Here is a 23,119-nt window from a genome sequence, read left to right as displayed (position 1 = left end):
AGCATTCCATGTTGCAAAAAACTTCGCTGAAGCAGCCTTGAGTTCCAAAATATTGTGAAAACAGTATGTTGATTTGCAGGATAAATACTACTGAGCAGGCTGGAAAACTTCTGAGGGGGGAAGCATTTATGTTTCAACTGAGAATTTTGTTAAACTGCCTGATAGAAAGAAACCAGTGTTTTTTAAAAATAGCTCTCTTGCATTTAGGTTTGGCAGTTGAACCTTTTTTCCTCTGGTATAATCTTTCCTCCTCCCCTTACATGAAAATCAGGTAAAACCCAGTGGCAGCCAGGACTTTTTATCTGTTTGAAAAAATAAAAATAAATCTCATGCCTCTGAATAAAAGAGAGAAGAACTCTGTGTATGTGTTTGATGTTTCCAGAAATAGCCAAAGGTTCAATGAAGTTACAGTAGCCAGAATATCTGTGGGAAGCATTAGTGGAGAAAGGAGCTTGTATTAGTTAGCGTATAAAATTCAGCCAACTCCATGATTGTCCTCTTTAAAAATACTAGTTTGCAAAGGCACTAACCTTCCTCTTGTGCCATAGAGAATACACTGGGCCAAAATTTTCCTCTCTGTTATACCAGTGTAAATTGGGAAAAGCTTTGTTGACTTCTATGGAGTTAATCCGAATTTATATTAATTTAATTGAGAGGTGAATGTGGCCCTTCAAATGCAAATTCTTATATATTTTCAATAACTTAGTTGAAAGCAAAATAAACAAAACCAAAATGATATCCAAATACCTTTGACTGCAGATTGTTAGAGTCCATCTTCTGAACGCTATATTCCAGATCAGTGCTTGTCTCAGAAGAATCTAATTCATGCCTGCTGCCAGCCAAGGTCACTGAAGGATTGAGGGAAGGGTAGCGAATATAGGATCTGTCAGAAATCCCTTCACTTCCACTGTCTACTTCAAGGTCGTCAAGACTAGAACTAAAGCATACAACAAAATGTATGGAATGTAAAGCAATCTAATTACCAACCTTTCAAACTTAATACAGCAAGCAAAGAGAACAGTCTAGTAAATGGTGCTTGGATTAGTCATGCTCTAGTCCTCTCTCAGCTTTGTGGTCTCCCCTCATCATGCCCATGGCTTTATTCCAGATGCATCTTGTCTATACTTAAAACATGGTCATGTTGTAATCAGGCCCAGATACAAGAGGCTTAGAACCAGGGGTCCTTACCTGAATGCATTTGTAGAGTAAACAGGAACTTCGATATCTGTTCCTCTTTTGCTTCTGAACTTCAAAGTCAAGTTTAAGCGAGAAGTTGCATGATAAGAGAAAGTGCGAACAGCCTATATAATGTGGCTATTCTCAGATTATTTTCTCCAGCATATGGGAATGAATGGAGGGTGGAAGGAAAAATCCACCAGGATATATACATAAAGCAGAGATACGCTGGAGGAGTTTCCTAGAAGCCACTTTTTGAGTAAGTCTGATTTTAAGGTGTATAAATTATTCCTTTTTTTTTAAGATAGAAAAATGAAGGATTACGACAAAGCTTAAAAACCCTAACACTCACGAAATCAAAAATGAAAACAATTAGAGAATGTTTGATTTGCAGATGGTCTTGAATATAACATTACAATGAGATCTCCTAGCAGCATCAACACCACAGGGGTGTTTCTCTGCGATCTTTTTATCTCTTTATGTGTATACATAAACTCATGGTTTCTTTATTAATGTGACTGAAGTGAATGGCTGACTGCTTGCAATAACATTCCAGTCTTCCAGAACAAAACGTTTAGAATATGCATGGTATTTCTCAATAACTACAGATCCAAGCTGGGAATAGTAGCATTGTAACTCCTTCACACAGCATTAAAATTCACCTAATTAAAAGATTTATTTTTCAACACTGTCCAAAGCTGTTTTATCATTGGACTTCTGGATGCTATCCATCACCACATTTGCCACGAATATGCCATGTGATATTGGAAAAATAAGTTACTTAGGCTCTGTGTGTATTAGTTTCCTCATTTGTGAAATGGGGATAACCATACTTACCTATGGCCTTGTCCACATGAGAAAAACATCATCATTGAAACCATGATGATGAAGTTACACCATGCAAATACCTTATGTAGACACACTGCACCCATGTGAAGCAGAACGTAGTCTATCCTGGCTTACTACAGTAACTTGCACTAGGAGTTGCATGGGCACAAATTTCTCCAATATAGACAGGACCTACACAAAGGTGTTGAAGATTTATTAATGTTTGCCAAGCACTCTGAGGTCCTTGAATGAGGATATTATTTAACAGCAAATTTATATTATTTTACTGTAGTATTACTTCATACCTGATCTGATCCTGTAATCTGTACTCAGGAAAAACTCCCGATGAATATTTTAGGGAGGGATAATTTTGAAGCAGACATTAAAATAGGGGACAAATCCTGCGCTGCAGCTGAGGAACACCAAGCACAGCTCAGAAAGAATGTGGTGCGTGTGTAAAGGTAGCTTTAAACCATCTTTGTGTTCCCCAATCCTGAAGCAGGTCCTATTCCCACCATAACATAGCGCTGCTTGTAGGCGAATCCTCCAGTGGCTGGACCTGTTGAGTTTAGCGCTGCTTTTTACCAGTGGGGCAGCACAAAGCAGGCCGAACACACCAGAGATTTGGATTCATGGTATTACTGCCAATCTGAAAAAGTCATATGCATTCAGGAATGCACAATTCCTTTAGTGTCTGTTTGGAACAGGCCCTCAGTGGAGAATAACAATTATAAATTGGTTTATGCTTCACTTTCACGGTTTATGACATTATGAAAAACTTCTCAGTGAAAATTCACACAATTAATAGTTACCTAGTTCTGTTTTTCTAGCAGGTGTCTCATTTTGCAGCACCTACCACAATTTAGGCCAAGAAGTATAAAGTTGCCTAGACACTGCTTACAGTTTGTAAGAAACAAAAGCCAAAGAAAAACAGGAATAAAACCAAAATAACTCTTTATAACCACATTATAAAAATACAGAACTAAATAAAGCATCACATAAAATTTGGGATATAAGTGACCACAGGACAGTTTTTCTGAAGATACTTTAGATTTTCTCTCAGTAGAGATGTTAATATTCCAGGTTTTGTTTTATTTTTCTGAACTGAAATATACTTAGTTACAATTTGTTTTAATGGGTCTTCATGTGACTCCATAGGCCAATTCAAGAAGAACGTTTATAGTACAGGTCACAGAGCTATTTACCTAGCTGTTCTGATTGAGCTGTACATTGTTAGCATGCCTGGCACTGTGCTCCCAGCTGCTCTATGCACTTCTTCTCAAAGTCATGGACCCACCCTTACAGTATAATTCTATGCAATACCGTGTGTGTGTGTGTGTGTGTGTGTGTGTGTGTGTGTGTGTGTGTGTGTGTGTGTGTGTGTGTGTGTGTGTGTAATAAAACATATTATTACATTTTAGTCTTTTCCGGACAATATTTCAAAACAACTCCATACCTTCTTTTTTTCATGTCAGAATACAGTTGACTTCGTTCCTTGTTAAACCCACGAGACTTGAGCGGTAGATATGAACCTGCTGCATACAGATTTGAAGGTGAAGTGAAAGGCTGTGAGCTTACGCTGTCTACGTTATTAATTGCCATTTGGTTATCTTCATTTTCTGCATAAATATATTGGTTGTTTTCCTTAAGTGAGGCAGATGATGAGCTCTTGGGTGTCAGGGATGAGTGGTTCTGATCTGTGCTCGTTTCAGTGGTGACACTGTCTACGTTAATGTAGTTAACATCCAAATCTCCAACCTGGAACATGAGGTAGATATGTATTAATGCTAGTGAAAAGTAAATAACAATGAATCTCTAGAGAATACTGATCCTTCTTCAAACTACACTGCTCTGTACCACCGTTTTTTCCTTGATTACTTTTCTGTGGCACAGAAACTGGAGACAAACTAATATGACTAATAAGTTTTTCAGGCCTCCAGGTCATTCTTCCATAATTACAGGAGTAACGAGTTGGAATCTCCTAGCCTAATGCAGCAGTTTTCAATCTTTTTTCATTTGCGGGCTCCTAAAAATTTAGAATGGAGGTACAGACCCCTTTGGAAATCTTAGACATACAATGCAGACCCCTAGATGTCCATGGACCACAGGTTGAAAACCATTTGTCTAATGGATTCCCCACTCGGTTTCATCCAGTTTATAATATGCAATAACTCACAATTTACTTTACTCCTTAACAGCAGCTTTGTTTGTTTCTTAAGCTGAGATTGTACAGCCCAGTAGCCCATAATATAGTCTAGTGTTCAGGGTTATTTGGGGAGAGTTAAAACACTGAGCCATTTCATATGGAAAAAGCAGCTTACAAGGCAGGCATGTGTCTTTCCCAATAACAGTTTCACAAAGCCTATATGTTTAGGGACAGACCCTGTACATGACCTGCCACAGTGCTTCTCCAGGACTTGAAAGGGGGAAAGAATCTTTATCCCAACACCATCAAGAAACTAGGGTGTCGCTCCTGTAGCTTGTGCATATGGTATACCCCTACCTTCACATGTAGAAGGGAATGGCAGCTGGAGCTACATTTACTCAGGTTCAGTGCAAGGACCACGATTTGGACCTTGGTAAGTAATGGTGACTATATAACTCCTTTAGAAACCAAGGTAGATTTTCACATATCACTTCTGCAAAGGACGGTAATATACAGTTAAGTGTCAGTCCTTGCTTAGTTAGAAGTGGAAGACTCTTGAAAGGATAATTGTGTAGCCAACATCTGGCTGGAGCTCAGCAGCTCTAGAAAGAGCAGATATAACCAAAAAGAACGAAAGCACTGAGAGTTTCAAAAGGGAAAAGCTCTATTGTTTTAGCCAGCTGACTTATTCTCATCCAATTCAGGAGGTTGTCGTAAGGTAGAGTCATCTCTTAATAAACCATGAATGGAACTCCTAAGATTTTTATAGAAGTCCTGTTTCTATATTCAAAGATATTAATCTGTCAGAAACCTGGTATCATTTGCTGTACTAAGCAATTCATGTACAAGAAGGGTAAAATTCTCCTCTCAGGTATTACACATCAGTTCTACATTTCAATACAATGTCTGGGCAGTACTGCCACATTGCAACCATGGGCATTCCACATACATTAGCAGAGAAGTAAACATACATTAGCAGAGAAGAATATCAAGTTTAAGTCCTGTTGTACAGATCCCACAGGAGAATATGGCCCAGGAAAGATTCAACTTTCTGATATATTATTATGAGTTAAACTGTCAAAGGGTAGAAGCTCAGTCCTGTGACCCCCCACCTAAGAATATGCACATGCCACAGTGCATCTGTGATTGAATTATCATGAGAATATGTGCAACTTGGATAAACACAGACACAAATGGGTGTTCACACACCTAATTAGCTATCTGCATGTGCTGTTATTCAATTTGCATACATAAAAGTGGTAGTTTTATGACTTACGAGGAGCGGCTGAGGGAACTGGGATTGTTTAGTCTGCAGAAAAGAAGAATGAAGGGGCATTTGATAGCTGCTTTCAACTATCTGAAAGCGGGTTCCAAAGAGGATGGATCTAGACTGTTCTCAGTGGTACCTGATGACAGAACAAGGAGTAATGGTCTCAAATTGCAGTGGGGGAGGTTTAGGTTGGATATTAGGAAAAACTTTTTCACTCAGAGAGTGGTGACGCACTGGAATGGGTTACCTAGGGAGATGGTGGAATCTTCTTCCTTAGAGGTTTTTAAGATCAGGCTTGACAAAGCCCTGGCTGGGATGATTTAGTTGGGAATTGGTCCTGTTTTGAGCAGGGGGTTGGAGTAGATGACCTCCTGAGGTCCCTTCCAACCCTGATATTCTACGATTCTATACAGAATTGTGGCAATCAAAAGGTGCATTATTGGACATTTTAGGTCATGACTGACCTTCAGTTGAGAAAATTTGGCCTTAACTACATGTTTTGTGTCTGTCACAAAGAACAATATTAGCTTTTGATGCAATGGGTGAATGTTTCAGTGAGACGAAAAAGAATATGAAGATGCACTTTCAATATCTCTGCCTTCTTCCAAGATTTTCACTTAATAGTATACAATAATGTCTTACATTTACATACTACCTTTCCTTCTGAAGGATCCCAAACTATTTTACGAGAGAGAGAGAGAGAGAGAGAGAGAGAGAGAGAGAGTAAATATATTTTACTCTCTCTATATATATAAAATAGAACCTAAGTTATGAACACCTCAGGAATGGAGGTTGTTTGTAACTCTGAAATATTCGTAACTCTGAACAAAACGGTATGATTGTTCTTTCAAAAGCTTACAGCTGAACATTGAGTTAACAGTGCTTTGAAAGTTTACTATGCAGAAGAAAAATGTTCCTTAACTTTCTTCTTTTTTAAGTAGTTTATGTTTAATACAGTATAGCATTGTATTTGTCTTTTTTGGGGGGTGGGAGGTCTCTGCTGCTGCCTGATTGCGTATTTTGGTTCCAAATGAGGTACATGGTTGACTGGTCAGTTTGTAACTCTTGTGTTTGTAACTGAGGTTCTACTGCACAAGGATCACTTCTACCACCACTGAAATGCAGCCAACTCTTGCTGGAACTTGGCAGGTGTTTTACAATACATAGCATCTATCCACAACAGTTTACGGTAGGACAAGAAGTGAGGAAGAACAGAACTCTGAATTGAGATTGTGGGGAAAATTTGGATAGGTAGGATGCAATTACCTAAAATGTAGTCTGGCCAGAATCTACTGGAGCTAGTCCCCTTTGTGAGAAGTAATATAGCACAGTTAATAATCACAAGTGGCCAAGTCCTCAGTTTTACATCACATCTGGCAGAAAGCACTTCCAACTTTATGGTGCCCTGTAACAATAATTGGACATTGGTTTGTCTGGTCACTTATGTTTTATTCCTGTTGAATTGATCATTGAGGGACTTGTTAATTAACAAACATGAGGAAACAAGACCCTGTTTTAGATAAGAGGGAATTTAGGTGCATATAATCAAAGAAGAAGAGCTGTTCAGCTCATAGAAAACAAAACAAAAAAAAGCTAAAGATTTCCATTTTCATAAACCTTATTTTGTTTATTAAAAGCATCTAATAAATGAGTTGAGAACGACAGCAGACAAGGGAACAAAGTTGCAGTTATTACATAAACATTAGGGCTGTCAAGTGATTAAAAAAATTAATTGCGCTGTTAATAACAGAATACTATTTATTTAAATATTTTTGGATGTTTTCCACATTTTCAAATATATTCATTTCAATTTCAACACAGAAAACAAGGTGTACACTGCTCCCTTTATATTTATTTTTATTATAAATATTTGCACTTTAAAAACAAAAGATTGAAAAATACTATTAACTTAATACAAGTACTGTAGTGCAATCTCTTTATCATGAAAGTTGAACTTACAAGCTTAGAATTAGACACAAAAAATAACTGCGTTCAAAAATAAAACAATGTCAAACTTTGGGGCCTACAGGTCCACTCAGTCCTACTTCCTGTTCAGCCAATTGCTCAGACAAACAAGTTTGCTTACATGTGCAGGAGACAATGCTGCCTGCTTCTTGTTTACAATGTCACCTGAAAGTGAGAACAGGCGTTTGCATGGCACTGTTGTAGCTGGTGTCACAAGATATTTACGTGTCACATGCGCTAAAGATTCATATGTCCCTTCATGCTTCAACCACCATTCCAGAGGACATGCATCCATGCTGATGAAAGGTTCTGCTTGATAACGATCCAAAGCAGTGCATACCAATGCTTGTTCATTTTCATCATCATGAGTCAGATGCCATCAGCAGAAAGTTGATTTCCTTTTTTGGTGGTTCAGGTTCTGTAGTTTCCGCATCAGAGTGTTGCTCTTTTAAGACTTTGAAAGCATGCTCCATACCTCATCCCTCTCAGATTTTGTAAGGCACTTTCAGATTCTTAAACCTTGGGTTGAGTGCTGTAGCTAGTTTTGGAAATCTCACACTAGTAGCTTCTTTGCATTTTGTCAAATCTGCAGTGAAAGTGTTCTTAAAATGAACAATATGCTGAGTTATCATCCAAGACTGCTATAACATGAAATATATGGCAGAATGCAGGTAACACACAGAGCAGGAGACTTACAATTCTCCCTCAAGGAGTTCAGTCACAAATTTGATTAACATTACATTTTAAAAAGTGTCATCAGCATGGCAGCATGCCCTCCGGAATGGTTGCCAAAGCATGAAGTGGCATATGAATGTTTAGCATATCTGGCATGTAAATACCTTGCAATGCCGGCTATAAAAGTGCCACATGAATGCCAGTTCTCACTTTCAGGTGACATCATAAATAAGAAGAGGGCAGGCATTATCTCCTGTAAATGTAAACAAACTTGTTTGTCTGAGCGATTGGCTGAACAAGGAGGAGGACTGAGTGGACTTGTAGACTCTAAAGTTTTACATTGTTTTGTTTTCAGGGTGGATAAAAACCAATTATTTTTTAAAAAGATTTAAAAAATCGGATTTTTTAAATTGAAATCGGATTTTTTTGAGGGAAAAACCTATTTAAAGATAGTTTTAATTAAGATACACTATAGCTCAAAGATATCTCATAATGGACTAGTGATTATAAATTCTAATTTTATAGTATGAGACAATATATTAATGTAATGTTTAATGAGTTCCAATAGTTCATGGATTAGGGACCCAATTTTATGGGGCTCCAGGGGCTTCTGTAGAGATTATTTAGGTTAATCTTTCTATCTCCCCAATGGGACTCAGTGCTCGGTCTAGAAGATACCATCAGAGATGCTTTGTTTTGCAGTTCTCAAACTGGATTTGTATCTCCAGAGATAACATGCTTGATAACAGCAAGAATGTGTTTAAATAAACAACATTTAGAGGTGAGAAACAACAGACCTCAACCCTATTGTCCCTCTGCAAATTTGTATACACAGAGTCAATCCCTTACCTCTCTAAAAGTGCAAAGTTTCAAAAAGTTCAATAAATAGAAGATTGTTGGAAGCAGAATAGATCTGGACAAGGAGAAAAAGTCTGGAGATAAATGTGAGAAGGGAGGGACAGGCAGTAGAAACAAAAGTAAAAAACTGTTTGAGCAGCATATTCCAGAAGTCTTGAGGTCTTTCTGAGTGTAGCCTTCATTGCTTTGAGATCTACCATATGATTCGCTCACTAGAAAGGAAAACCTATAATGGCCGCAGGCCATAAAAGACCCAGTTTGGGAATATTTTAATGAAGTTCATCTATCTGTGGGTAAGACTGACATGTGTGCAAAATGCAAACAGTGCAACAAAGAAATGCAAGGCCTGGTTTCCTGAATGAAACATCATCACGAGAAATGTTCCTTCTCAGGAGGAAGCTACGCTGAAGAAGATGAAAGGAACATGTCTGAACACTCAGGATCTTCAGGTCGGTAAACTTTTTTATTTCATACTTCTTTCCTAAGGACTGCCTGTCTTCCTTCTGGATCATTCTTTAATTCTCATGTTTGAGCAAAAAATATAGTTGTTACTCTATGGTACTATCATTTTAGATGCAGCTGTGATAAAAAAAATAAATATCTGAAAGAGACAGATCTTCCTTTTACAATTTCACCTTTAAAGTTGTACTGAGTGTCAGTGAATGCAATGAGTAATACTAAATGATCAGTATGGTAATAATAATTAAATAATTGCATTGACTTATTTTGTTTAGGAGAATCCATCCTCAACATACAGGATTCTGAACATACACTATCCACCATCACCATCATTTTCTATAGTTTCAGAGTTATCTGCCAATGATAATGTTTCAGTTACATCATGAAGCAAAAAGAAAAAAAATTCTCCATCATCCAGAAAAAACCGCAGATAAGTTTGTAATAAGAACCAGCAGATTACAAAAAGAGGTAATTGATAAAAAAATTGCCCAGCTTGTTTTTACAACACACTCTCCTTTCCATATGATTGAGAACCCACACTTCATTAACATGGTTCAGTCATTAAGACCAGGATACAGTCCACCCAAAAGAGCAGATGTCACAGGTAAATTGCTGGATAAAGTGCATGAAAGAGAACTTGAGCAGTGTGCAAAAGGTCTAGAGGATGAAATTGTTAACCTGAGTCTTGGTGGGTGGAGCAATGTCCACAATGATCCTGTTGTAAGTGCTTGTGTAACAACAGAAGAAGGGAATGTCTTCCTTACAGAAACAACTGATACATCAGAAAATGCACAAACAGCAGAATACTTATAAGAAGTAGCAGTAAAAGCTGTAACAAACTGTGAAAAAAAATTCAAAGTCTAGTACGCACCTTGGTCACAGACAATGCTGCAAATGTATGCAAGATGAAAAGAAATTTAGACGAGAGTGAAGAGAGTCCCAAGCTAACAACATACTGTTGCAGTGCTTATTTGATGCATCTCCTAGCCAGAGACTTCAGTATTCCAGAAATAAAGGCTAATGTTGTTGAAATTGCAAAACACTTTCATAAGAACCACTTTGCAGCAGCTGCTCTGAAAAAAGTGGGAGGAACTAAGCTAACTCTTCCACAAGACACGCGGTGGATCTCGGTAGAGCACTATATCAAGAACTCATCTAAATTTGATGGGTTTATGACCAAAATTGGGAAAAAATAGATGGCACTGTCACAACCAAAGTTCTCAACATTGAGCTTAAGAGAAATGTTGAACACATGCTGAGTACCATGAAGCCTACTTCTGGAGCCTTGAACAAAATGCAGGGAAATAGCTGTTTTATTGCTGATGCTGTTGAAATTTGGAAGGAACTGAGTGAGATCTTAAATATTTTTAAGTGATTTATTTTGAAAACTTTCAGATTAGTTTTACAGCTATATCAGAAAACAAATGTTTGGTTATTTCATTTACCAAAGGTAACTGAAGCAGATATTTATGAAATCATTGGGAGGTGAACAATCTCCAATTCAACAGGTTAATCATTAATATCTGGAGGAATTTCTTGCTGTGCTGTATTATGAGAACCTCACCAGACATTTAAATTGTTTTATTTCACTAAAACAACACTGGATTTCTTTCTTCAACAGCAAACATATAATATTTTAACAAAACAAGCATATGAGTACAGTACTTGCATGAGGTGAACTGAAAAATACTGTTTCTTTTTATTTCTACAGTGCAAATATTTGTAATAAAAATAATATAAAGTGAGCACTGTACATTTTGAATTCTGTGTAGAAACTGAAATTTATATATTTGAAAATGTAGAAAAACATCCAAAATATTTAATAAATTTCAATTGGTATTCTATTGTTTAACAGTGCAACTAAACTGCAATTAATCACAATCAATTTTTTTAATCACGATTACTTTTTTGAGTTAATTGCATGAATAAACTGATCAATCAACAGTCCTAATAAACATATGTAATATTTATAAACATAAATCACTGGAAGGCTCTACCGATTGAACCACATTTTACTAAAATTCAAATAATATATTTTACTGGGAGACAATGAACAGCAGTGTACTGAGAGCACAAAGATGCAAGACTATCTTACTTGATCCACAACCATGCAATTTGCATACACTTCATCACTTCCATTCAGCATGGCAGTAAGTGTGGCTGCAGCAAAGAAGGTAGGTGGATTTGGGGATTTCTTGAGGACGTCAAGTGTAGAATGTTGTTGCTCTGGAATGAAATATTATGGGAAAATACAGAATTTATTTTTTCATACCACTTCCTTTTCTCTTCTCTTCTCTATTCTGCCACAAAAATAGCTAAGCCTAGTCACTAAGCATCATATTTTAAAGAGACTTTTATTAGTTATGCCCAGAACATTTAAGACTACATTTCTGCATTCATTCAAAAATCTGCATTTGTACGCAGAAGCTCTTTGCCAAACTACCTGATTTCATGACATTTGTCAAATGGAAATTTGTGAGCAACAAATACAGTTAAGTGACATTTTTTGGCCAAAAACTTTTTTTTTCCTCCAAAACATTTGGTCAATTAAGCCAAACTGTTTCAGTCAAAAAAAATAAAAATTTTCCCCCAAATGTTGAAACGTTTCATTTTGACACTTCCCAAACGAAGCATTTTGATTTTTCAGGCATGATTCATGAAGGGACTTACATGCTATTGATAAAATGGAAGAGGAGGTGGAGTCTAGTGGATAGGGCATTCACCCGGAGCAGGGACACCTGGTTTCTATTCCCTACTTTGATTAATATTTTATTATTTACACATATTGAAACAGCTTCAATAGAAGAAACAGAGAGACTCAGGCCAGAATAGCCAATAACCTGGTGGCTAGGGCATTCACTGGGGGGATCAAATCCCTTCTTCAGAGCAGGGACTCAAACCTGCGTCTCCCATTTCCAAGGTGAGTGTCTTGGCCAATGGACTACTATGTACCAGGAGGGCATCACTACTCCCACCATTGCCTCTGTTTTGTGAATGGTTCCTAAGCCCTTTGGTGAATCGAGCCCTTCAGTTCAAAATTTCCTTTGCTTTTATCAAAAAACAGTAAGAATGCCTGAAATCCAAATAAAACATTTTGTTCAACCCAAAATAATTTTTTTTCCAGAATTTTTGGCCAAAAATTCTGAAAATTGTCAGTTTTGGGTTGATCCAAAATAATTTTTTTTTCAATTTGTCAAAATTGCAACAAGCCAAAAAATTAGTTACTTGCATAGCTCTAGCAATATATTAGTGTTCAATAAACTGCAAATGAGAATAGTCATAGCTACCTACCTAGCTATCCAAGCATGGCACTGTGGATCATCTTAAATTCTACAGATTTTCAGATTTTGCTCATAATAAAAATTATTACCACCATTTTATAGATGGAGAAACCAGAATATAGCAGCAGCCATGCTAGAGCCTGGAGAAAGGATTTCTTCCCTGATTCCAAATAGACTCCAGTGTGCCATCCAGCCAGATATACCGTGTATTACTTCCAGGATTTTCCTTATGTAGGACAGTAAATTCCTTTTTACATTTTTGCAGAAGGACATTTAAAGGCAGTTTATAAATATCATAGTAATATGCTTTGCAATGAAATGACTGATAGCATTAATTACTGCATAGTTTCATTCATCTTTAAATACTCTATAATGCCACACCTTTACTGCTGTGGGTGCAATAGAAAGCCTTTCATTATTATTTTCATAACAATGAAATACAAATTGGAAAGACCTTGTACTCCAGTCCCCCATCTCCAAGACAAGATCCATATTTAATCATTAGCATAATTCATTCATTGGTATAGGAATCTAGCTCTGTGATAGACACTGTCCAAGTCAACTTTAAACAAAAATGTGTATGTGAGACAGGGCCGCCCAGAGGATTCAGGGAGCCCAAGGCAAAGCAATTTCAGGGGCCCCTTCCATAGAAAAAAGTTGCAATACTATAGAATACTATATTCTTGTGGGGGGCCCCTGCAGGACCCAGGGCCTGGGGCAAATTGCCCCACTTCCCCCTCCCCCCCCGGGCAGCCCTGATGTGGGAGGAGCATACTATGGAAGGTGATAAATATGCAGAGCTTGGCAATTTCTATTTCTGATCCATGGTTCAGAAAAAAAAACTGGGAAAAGTTTATGTACCACAAAAACATATTTACTGGTTTGTCAAACTACCATCTTTCCCACATGTATCAGTTCAGTATCTGGACAAGCTGCTAGAAGCAGAAAACAATGATTTATGCTATTTTAAAACAAGGATTCCTGGCCCTTGGATAGGATTGGTTTCTATTTTCAAAATGCATTAGGATTCTGTTCCTGATGCACAGTAACCATATTTGAAAGGTGTACACGGTGAGATAAGATTTTGGGACTGGGATGGAATTTATGTAACTATGGTATATTATATAAGGTCTGAACTTCTCGTGTAAAAAGACGTTACATACTTACATTCAAACAATGCCTCCATTTTCTCAGATATTCTCTATCGTTCTACCATGCTACTTTCAATATGGTAGAAAAATAAAGAGATAAATAATGCTTATCAATTATTTATTTGGCGTATGGCATCCTGTTGAGTCAAGCCTCAGTGTTCTTATCCATGATATTCAAGACACGAAGACCTCCAGGAAGTTGAGTCATTTTGGAGTCCTCAACAATGTGTCATGGTTTGTGGCTGCCCACAGTGGACTGTCTCTGAAATGCCACCGAAATTCTGCTGCAGCACAATTTCTATGTCCAGTACAAAACCAGTTCAGAAGGCTTCATTGCCTTTGCAGTAAATCAAACCCAGGTTGACACTGAGTGGGGTCCAAGAGAAAATAACTATCACTTTCTCTGCAGACTATAAAGCTTGCCATCCATCCTCTACTGTAAATCCCTCACTCAGTAAACTTATTCACAACAGGCACCATGAGGGCAGAAGACCATGTGGTGCATTAAACAAGTTTTTAATTAATGGTAGATGTGGCATATCAAGCAATTTGGTCACAAGCTTTGCTATGTTTTCCTCTCTGCAAACACTGGATGGAACAATATTGCAGAGAACCAGTAACCATGGTAGAGCAATACATTTAAGTGTGCCTGAAATAATACACATGGTGGAATTTATTTGTAAATTGATCATCTTTGTGTGAGATGAGCGAGCCCATACTGGACTGCACTACTCTGCCACTGAATAACAGAGTGCCAAGGCTGAAGTGTATAAAGTTTGGACATTAGCACCCCATGTCGTTCTGGCCAGTTTTCCGAGCTCGTTGTTGTGCGTTTTGACCTCCCTTTGTAAGACTGTCATACTCTGCAAGAGTTCTATCCAACGTGACGCCAAGATAGACTGGGTAGGAATCATGCTTTATTCGCTGACCATTGAGAACTATGTTCAGATCTCTGCCCACTTGTACATGATGCAAGTGGAAGACACTTGACACAGTCTTACTTCCACTCGGTAGCAAGGTGCCACTGATAACAATAATTGGCCATAGTCACCATATTTGTATGCAGAACATTCTCAAGTATATCAAAGGAGTACAACCGAGTGCTGAAACATATACAAACTTGTGAGACCCAATATATGGTAGGTCATTTGAACAACGCTTATCAATAAAATGCAGTTAAGAAGTGACCATTTCTCATCTATTGTAATAAATCAGGACTTGGCCTGACAGTAAGACACTGCCAGTGAAGGCTGTGCATGTTTTTCTTTTGGAACTATAACAACTTATTGATTTCATGATTAATTAATAAAAGGTTACTAAAATACTGTACCTCCGACACACATTTTTTACTCTAGTTTCTGCCAAAATACCCACAGCTTTGGATGTTGCAGGATGCTGGTTCCATAACCCTATTGTTTTATCCAAGAGAAAAACCTAGCTCAGCTATGGAAACATTTTCAGTATGTTCTGCAGACACCTTGCTTTTCAAGCTGCTTATGAGGAGAGGGCTCATGCACAAATTCACCACTTAGCAGACCAATATGCCTAATTAGATAGTATTAAATATTAAGTCAAGTTGGTAAATGTAGCCTCATCTCACCAGCTGATTGCTAAATTTGAAAGCTATCAGAGAGCAACAATGCACAAAGTGCCAGCCAGTTCAGTTTTTGGCAGGATGGGCCGTCATTGACTTGAAAGGTGACATTCCAAAAAAGCATGTAAAACCAGGAGTTCCCTAGTGAAATCAATGGCAATATACTGATGTAAAACTGAGACACACATCAGGCTCTTTACTTTTTAAAAAGTATAAACATGTTCAGTAAAGACAAGTTTGACCCAAGTTTGTCTGGCATCAAAAACTATACAGGAATTTCCTCTCAGTTCTGTGGACTACAACCTATTTCCTGCAAAGCACAGGAGGAGGAGGAAACCAATAAAGATTTACGGATATAGGCGGAAAAACAAAGAAAACAATATAATTGCCTCTGGAAGATGCTGTGTGGCCCTCAAAGTGCACACAGACATGAGATAAGATGTGACGGCAATGACTGGAAATTACACTGGTCAAGGTCTGGGACGTGCTTTATTAAATCCAGGACCAGTGCCAAAATAGCAATGCTAGACCAAGGAACAATGCCCATTCCCCACAACTAACAGAAAAGGGATCCTGAATGGACCACAGGTGATGTACACAGTGCCTGGGAGAAGAGGGGAGCAGCGAATGGAGGAGCATGTGTGTGGCTGGAGTGGGGGGTTGCTCCACCCCAAACAGCCTCCTTCTCATTGGCTGGGGATGGGGTAACAGGCTAGCCAATCAGCTCTCTCCCAGGCTTTTCAAAAGCCCCTTGCTCCTGCTACCTACCCAGTACTCCCGTCTCCTTAGCTGCAGTGTAGCTGCTGCAGTTTTTAGGATGCTACAGGCCTAATCATTTCCTTGTTTTGGGATCAAGAAGGAATTTTTCCTGTTGAACCAAACTGGCGACAGGTCTGATGGGTTTTTTCCCCACCTTCCTCACAGCATCATGGTCAGGATACAGCATTCAAAACTTTAAAAGGTTCACATTAGGAAGGACTGCTTAGCTCATCTCTATTTGTAGGCGGTGTTCCAGTGCAGATAAGGCTAAAAGGGACCATTGCCAAGGGGTAAATGAGACTCAGCATTTTGTCCTTTTACCTATGGGAGAAAAAGGAGACCTGAAGTCTTTGCAGACTGAGGTCCTCCCTTTGGATCCTTTACTACCCCTCAACTTGGAGGGATGGGACCTGGGGTGGACGTGGAGGGATGGAAAGGATTCAGAAGTAAACTAGGTCCTAGGCATAGGCCAAGAGGTATTCCCTGGGTTACTGGCTATATGGTAGGAGCCCTGTAACTCACCAGGATCCAATTAAATGCCTGATATGTGAGAATGGGGGGTGGGGCACATAACACCGCTCACCATTGTTAAATCAAGTTGTAGTCTGCCTCTTAAAACCCATCCCACGTCTGTCATTGGTTCACCTGCATGTCCTAATCAGGGCCGGCGCTACCATTTAGGCAGCCTAGGCAATCGCCTACGGTGCCAGGATTATTGAGGGAGCGGCATTTTGCTGAGGGGGCAGCAGGCGGCTCCGGTTGACCTTCCACAGGCGTTCCTGCAGATGGCCCGCTGGTCCGCAACTCTGGTGGAGCTGCCTGCGGATGGTCAGCTGCTCCCGCGGCTCTGGTGGACCTCCCGCAGGCATGCCTGCGGCAGCTCCACCACAGCCGCGGGATCAGTGCGGGGGGGCAGTGAAGTGGCCGTGCGCCTAGGGCGTGAGAAACCCTGGCGCCGGTCCTGGTCCTAATCAAATACAGGTTTCACATCACTGTGAAATCTCATTTCTCACAACCCATGAGGATTGAAACAAAAATCTTCTTGTCACCTGGAAGTTAAAAATTCCAATTTTTAAATAGTATATTAACAAACTATTTGGTTTCTAGCCCTGGCAGGTTCGTGAGATTTCAAACCACAAAACCACATCCTTTATATTACCCTTTTGCTTTTCCTTCCTGCTTGAATCCCAAAATGATTTTCGTGACTGCCATCTTGAGAACTGTTGGAGCTATAAATCAATTCTTTATGCCTGACTAAAACCTGGAATCCCTGTTTTAAAACTGTATAAATCATTGTTTTCTACAGCAGTTTGGCAGATACTTGGCAGTTAAAATCACATGGAAAATGTTGGTATTTGGCAAACCAGTAAATAGCAAGTGAACTTTTCAAGTGCTGGTTCTGAACCATGGGTCAGAAAATAAAAATAATGAGCCCTGCACAGCTTCTTACATACTTATTACTTTCCACAATATGCTCCCCCTTTAGTACATATACATTTCGATTGCAGTTGGCATGGGCAACACTCAGACAGTAGAGTAGATAGAGTTGATATACTGCTCTGAATAAGAGTCTAGGTATCAGGCCTTTTTGAATCAATGTGCAAATCAGAGCCAATTCCTATTGAGATGGTTTACTCATGTAAGCAACAGTCCCCACTGCCACAGTGCTACCATCATGTAACCGACCATGCTACAAGTTATGCATCCCAAGCCGAAGACACATCCATATGTTATATTTTTATTCATAGGGCACTTTTAATACCACATACAATACTGCATGATTCTACTACTGTATAAGGGAGTAATAATCTGATGCAGAAAACTCCAACAAAGAGCTATTGTGAATACACATGGGTATATTAAAATATATAATTCTTTGGGATATTTTCAGCCACTAAATCTTTATTTATAGCATTTTATTAGTTAATAGGGATAATGTGTTTTGCTGGTGATGTTTCAGTTCATTTATTTTTAAAGCTGCAGTCTCTGAATAGTCCAATGGGCCTTTAACTAAATATTAAACTTCAGTGGATTATTTGGGCTTTCCAATATAATGCAATCCTGCAGCTCTTACAAAAGCAGACCCTCCCACTGAATTCATACGTGCATGAAAAGACTACTAAGTCCGTCTAACTTCATAACAGGAAAAGTATTTCAAGATTTTGCTGAACTCATGTGAGAGCACTAATAATTATACATTGACCGCACTAGTAACTTATTTCCTCTGGAAAGGCCAAGTCATTTTTTTTAAAACTGTCAAAACCATAGCAATCGTACATGTTATGCACCAAATTCCTGCAGCCCCACTGACTGCTTTCTGCCTGACATGCAATCAGTTACAATTCAAATATTGCACTTAATCCTGATGTCAGAGAAATCAATAGCAAAACTCTTATTGATTTCGATGGAAGTAACTTCTGGCCCATTATATTACAATTCAGCTGCTAATACTAACAGGCTGAAAGCCCTTACTTATGTTCCTGAAAAATTAGAAATGCCAATTAAAAGGGTGGCTTCAACAAAAATACCCATCTACTCTATCACTGTTGCTATGATTGAAGACCCAAGACAAAACATTGTTTAAAAAAATGGGCCAAATTAGCAAAGCTGGCACAAGGATGAGTAGAGTATGGTCAACCCTATGACAGCATTTGAGTCACCCCTTTAGATAACATATGCCATCTGCCTGTGATTGGCACTGTGGGTTCTACAGAATGGAGCTTTCATTGCCTACAGTACGAATTCCAAAGGTGGAAGACTTTAAGAAGAGTCACTCAACTGGTATCACTGTGCATCATCCTAGACACACACACTCCAATGCTGCCTGCTTTCAGGATATGCAATTCTGTTGCAGTTCTCTTGCCCTGTAAATAGTGTTACGGCTTTTTTATGCGGCCACAACCTGGTACCTCAGCACAGTTTCTGCCACCCCAGAGCTCCCCCCTTCACCTTTAAGCCAACATACACTGACGAAAATCCAGCAGTTGGTGTTTAGGGTGATGGTGAATATGCCCTAAAATGTTTATATGTCTGATACGTTGTTATAAGGGGTTGTGATTTATTTACCCAGAAAATTCTGACAGATTCAAAACCTAGAGGTCATTAAGGCCTTCACTTTTTAATGCAATTTTCAAGCAGGGCTGGCTGGGTTGCTCTAAGTGACAAATCTCAATACTATTACGCCATGTTCCATACCAAGACAATAGGCAAAGTTAGTATCAAAAAAAAGCATGCCTGTTTCTATTAACAGAGTTGTTGTAGCCATATCATTAACAGGATACTAGAGAGACAAGGCTGGTGAGATAATATCTTGTCTCCCTTACCTACAGAAGTTGGTCCAGTAAAAGATATTAACTCACTCACCTTTTCTCTCTATTAACAGAGTATGTAGATCAACATCATTGACATGGTAAATGAAGATTTAAATGACAGTAAAGAATGTTATTGTTATTTAGATTCAAAAGCAAAAAAAATGTTGCTGGATGAGAGAAATAATAATGCCCAAATGTTAAAAAAGTGTTAGTTGGAAACACAGTGCACCATCTAATTTTATTCTCCATCATGTTAAGTTGTCATCCTATCTGAGAATCTCACATTTCAGCAAGCAGGGATGCTAACAAAAATATGTTCATTTTTAACAACAGAGCTGCTACATAATACTAATTTCAAATGTGTTTTGTGTTGGCACCAAAAAACGTATAGCCTTGAATGACCTACTTTAGAGAATGGCGAGTACATAACGACACTGAAGATTTTTTTCCACTCAAGTCAAAGCTTATGTCAAGAAGTTTTCAAAAAGCATGCATAGTGAGAGAGAACTGAAATACAGCAATGTGCCCAGACTGGGAGCCAGGAAAGAAAATGACTAATTCCTTTCTCTGGATACAATAAATAGCTTTCAGACAGCTCACCAGAATTACCTCCAGCAATCTGAATATGGATTAATGTATAACTTGAAGTATTACAGCTATGGAACAAGGAAGGAAAAAATCAGACAAGTACGTACATTGGCCAACCTTTTCAAACCTGGATGCTTAAGCATTTCAATCCAGATTTGGACCCAGATTTCCAACAGTACTCAGCTGCCCAAATGGAGTGAGATATTTTAAAGGAGCTCTGCTCCCACACTGGCACCCAAATGAAGTGGTCAGCTCTTGAAAATTTGTCCCTCACTCCCCAGTTCAGCAAGGTGCTTAAGCTTCTGTCTAACTTTAAGCACATAAGGAGTCTAAGGGGCCAGACTGACTTCAATGCAACTATTCGCCTGCTTAAAGTCAGACATGTGCTTAAGGAGCTTGCAAAGTAAGGACCTCAGTGACTAACTTTAGGCACCCATGTGTGAAAATCTTGATCATAATTTTCAACATGCTTATTTCATGAGAGACATGTAGTTCAGCAGGGTTGAGCTTGGAAAATAAGCAGAACCAAATTTACATAACTTGTTCAGGGCAGTTTCCTATTACTAAAACGAGTTAGTTGTAGAGTAGCTGTAGCACACTTGAGAGGCCTCACCGGTTCCTACTACTGATGTCTCACCATGCCTGCTGTGTGCCTATGATTTATGCTTTGCTGGTTGTGGTAGCAGCAATTAGTAATTCTCTTTAACTCATATTGGCCAGAAGAAAAATTGCTGAAAGTGTATCTGATCACACTAAGCTGTCTGTAGGAAAGCATGGGTTTGGGGTTGGTTTTTTTTTGATATTTTGAATCCCTTATAAATCACCACAAAGCCAGATGGAAAGTATCTTCAAGTTACAGAATGACGTCTCTGCAATTTCCAGAAAAAATGTCCACAGCTTTAATTCCAACCATTTGTGTTTCTGCTTACTTTGTTATTCAATCTGAGAGGAATTAATACATTGTGCAAGAGGGGAAGCGCAAGGCTCTTTGTACCACTTAAGCTCCATAAACTCATAAGGATTGAGGAGAGACACTATTGGGATTGAAAGTGGGCAGGGATGCCTGCACACCACCTATGCACCAAGGAAAGGGTCTCTGTACTGGGACCCCTTGGTTTGGCCTAGGAGGACACAATGGAGGCTGACCAGAGGTGAATAGGGAGGAGACAAACCAGTAGCCTCCTGTAGAAGTGTCCTGTCCTGGTTTGGATTTCCCTTCCCCAACCTCCCAGAGTACTTGGCATTTATGCAGGTAGAATACATTTCACACTATAAAGTAGTGTATTCTTGCTATAGCAACCGCCACACATATGGCCTAGTCTGCATTTGATAGACAGATGTACTGGTATACTATTAACATTAATGGGATAAAAACCACCTATGGAGGAGAGAAGATAATTATAACATATATAACATTGCAGGTGTACCCAGTGCTGTGCAGCAGGTAAAATGTGATGCATAAATACAGCAACTGAGTCCCAAACATTTTACTGTCTGAAGGCAAAAGCTGATAAAAATACAGAATAATTATAAAACCATGACAAGAGTGTGGGCTTACAGCTTGACACTTCATAGATATTGAACAGAGACTATACCCCCATGATACTTCAAAAACTCATTTCACCTTCTTGACAGAATTCATACCTACCCACACACGACAAAAAACCTACATTCTTGGAAAGGAATAAGTGTAGCAAACTAAAAAGGCTTCTCCCCCCTTTCTTCCCTCCCCCCCCCATTTAAATGTTCATTTCATAAATATTTTTTAGCTCTAAACAAACTTGGGGCCAGATTGTCAGCTGGTGTACATCAGCCTAATTCCACAGATTTTAATTAAGCTAAACCAATTCACAGCAGCTGAGGTTGTGGACCTTATTTTTCTTGTTTATTTTTTCTTTCCTAAAAAAAACTGAAAATCAACTTCATGAAAGGAAAGGGTAAAGATTATACATTTCCCTTTGGTGTAATTATTTTACCGCTTCTCATAGAAGGAAGTAAAAGTTAGCTATCCCCAGCAAGATTTTCAATGATCACCTTCTGTGTCATAAAGCTACTACCTTCCAACTACAATTTCTTTTTAGGAAATTACGCTCTCTACAACACCACCTTGCTACAATGATATTCATAACACTTACCTACCAAAGTCTTCTCTGCAAAGAGGAAAGAGGAAATCTAATTAAACAAGAACTCTTGCAAGTCAAAGTAAAGATGATCTGTCATCCATTATTTTATGGACAGAAAAGGATTTTCCTCCGTCTTCTGATTTTTGCCTATAACTAAATATTTCCCTACTAGCTGTTAACCACTGCTACACAGTTCAGTTACAAATCACTCCTAAAATCAAAATAGGACTTTATGTAGGTCTTATATGTACAGAGAATCTGCTTATAACAGTTGCTGCAGTACTGTTTTGTAAGTATGTCAGAACAGCTCAGAATCAAAGAACTCTTGTAACCTGAAGAAAAATTCACTGTGCATGTAAAGAAATATAAACAAGATGGAAAATCACAATGTGTAATATGGATAAAACTCTTTTCTCTTACTAAACAAACTGAGTGTCTCTGATTTTAAAAAGACAAGTTACACTGAGGGTGAAAAAAAAGCTAGAAAATCTGTTTATTCCAGAAGGCATTTTACATCTACTTGCACATAATCAGCAAGAAGACAATGAAAAGGAAGTAGAACTATTAAGGAACAGGGGTTTAAAAGAAGATAGCTTTTTCTACCTTGCTTGGTTCCCCTTCTTCGAATCCTCATTTTAGGTAAGGAAGGCCAAGAATAATTGAAAGGTGAATCAGAATCTGAGTCCATCCTTTTTACAAAATAAACAGATCAGACAGCAGATACTCAAAATTGCACTTAGTTGTATTCAAAAGCAAGTTGAGTTTAAGAGGGATGTAAAATAAAGGAATGGAAAAGGCAGGATCAAATTGCCTTCTAAATGCAGGGGAGGGAGAAGCTGTAAATGTTTGCTCTCTTCAGGCGTCCAAGCACGTAGACAGATCAGGCTGTAAATATGAAGGCAGACCCAAGGAGGTTAAAATATGAGAACTCAGAG

The 23,119-nt window shown here is 38.6% G+C and overlaps 1 protein-coding gene across 5 annotated transcripts in view; it reads right to left on the bottom strand.

Annotated features, from left to right (window-relative positions):
* The window catches only part of ARHGEF28 (Rho guanine nucleotide exchange factor 28), a 212,958-nt gene that overhangs the window by 73,698 nt on the left and 116,141 nt on the right, over positions 1-23,119 (bottom strand). For 4 of the 5 annotated variants that reach the window (XM_030567383.1, XM_030567385.1, XM_030567384.1 and 1 more), the window contains 3 exons: positions 11,473-11,603; positions 3,461-3,762; positions 748-937 (listed from right to left, as the gene is read on the bottom strand). In XM_030567383.1, coding sequence (XP_030423243.1) covers positions 748-937; positions 3,461-3,762; positions 11,473-11,603 — 623 coding nt within the window. Of the gene's footprint in view, positions 1-747; positions 938-3,460; positions 3,763-11,472; positions 11,604-22,787; positions 22,873-23,119 lie in introns of those variants that run through there. The other variant, XM_030567387.1, reaches the window with a different exon arrangement.

The sequence above is a fragment of the Gopherus evgoodei genome, chromosome 6, assembly GCF_007399415.2.
Source record: "Gopherus evgoodei ecotype Sinaloan lineage chromosome 6, rGopEvg1_v1.p, whole genome shotgun sequence".
Lineage (NCBI taxonomy): Eukaryota > Metazoa > Chordata > Testudines > Testudinidae > Gopherus > Gopherus evgoodei.
The sequence above is the reverse complement of the archived record's forward strand: the minus strand, read 5'-3'. Positions and strand labels throughout refer to the sequence as shown.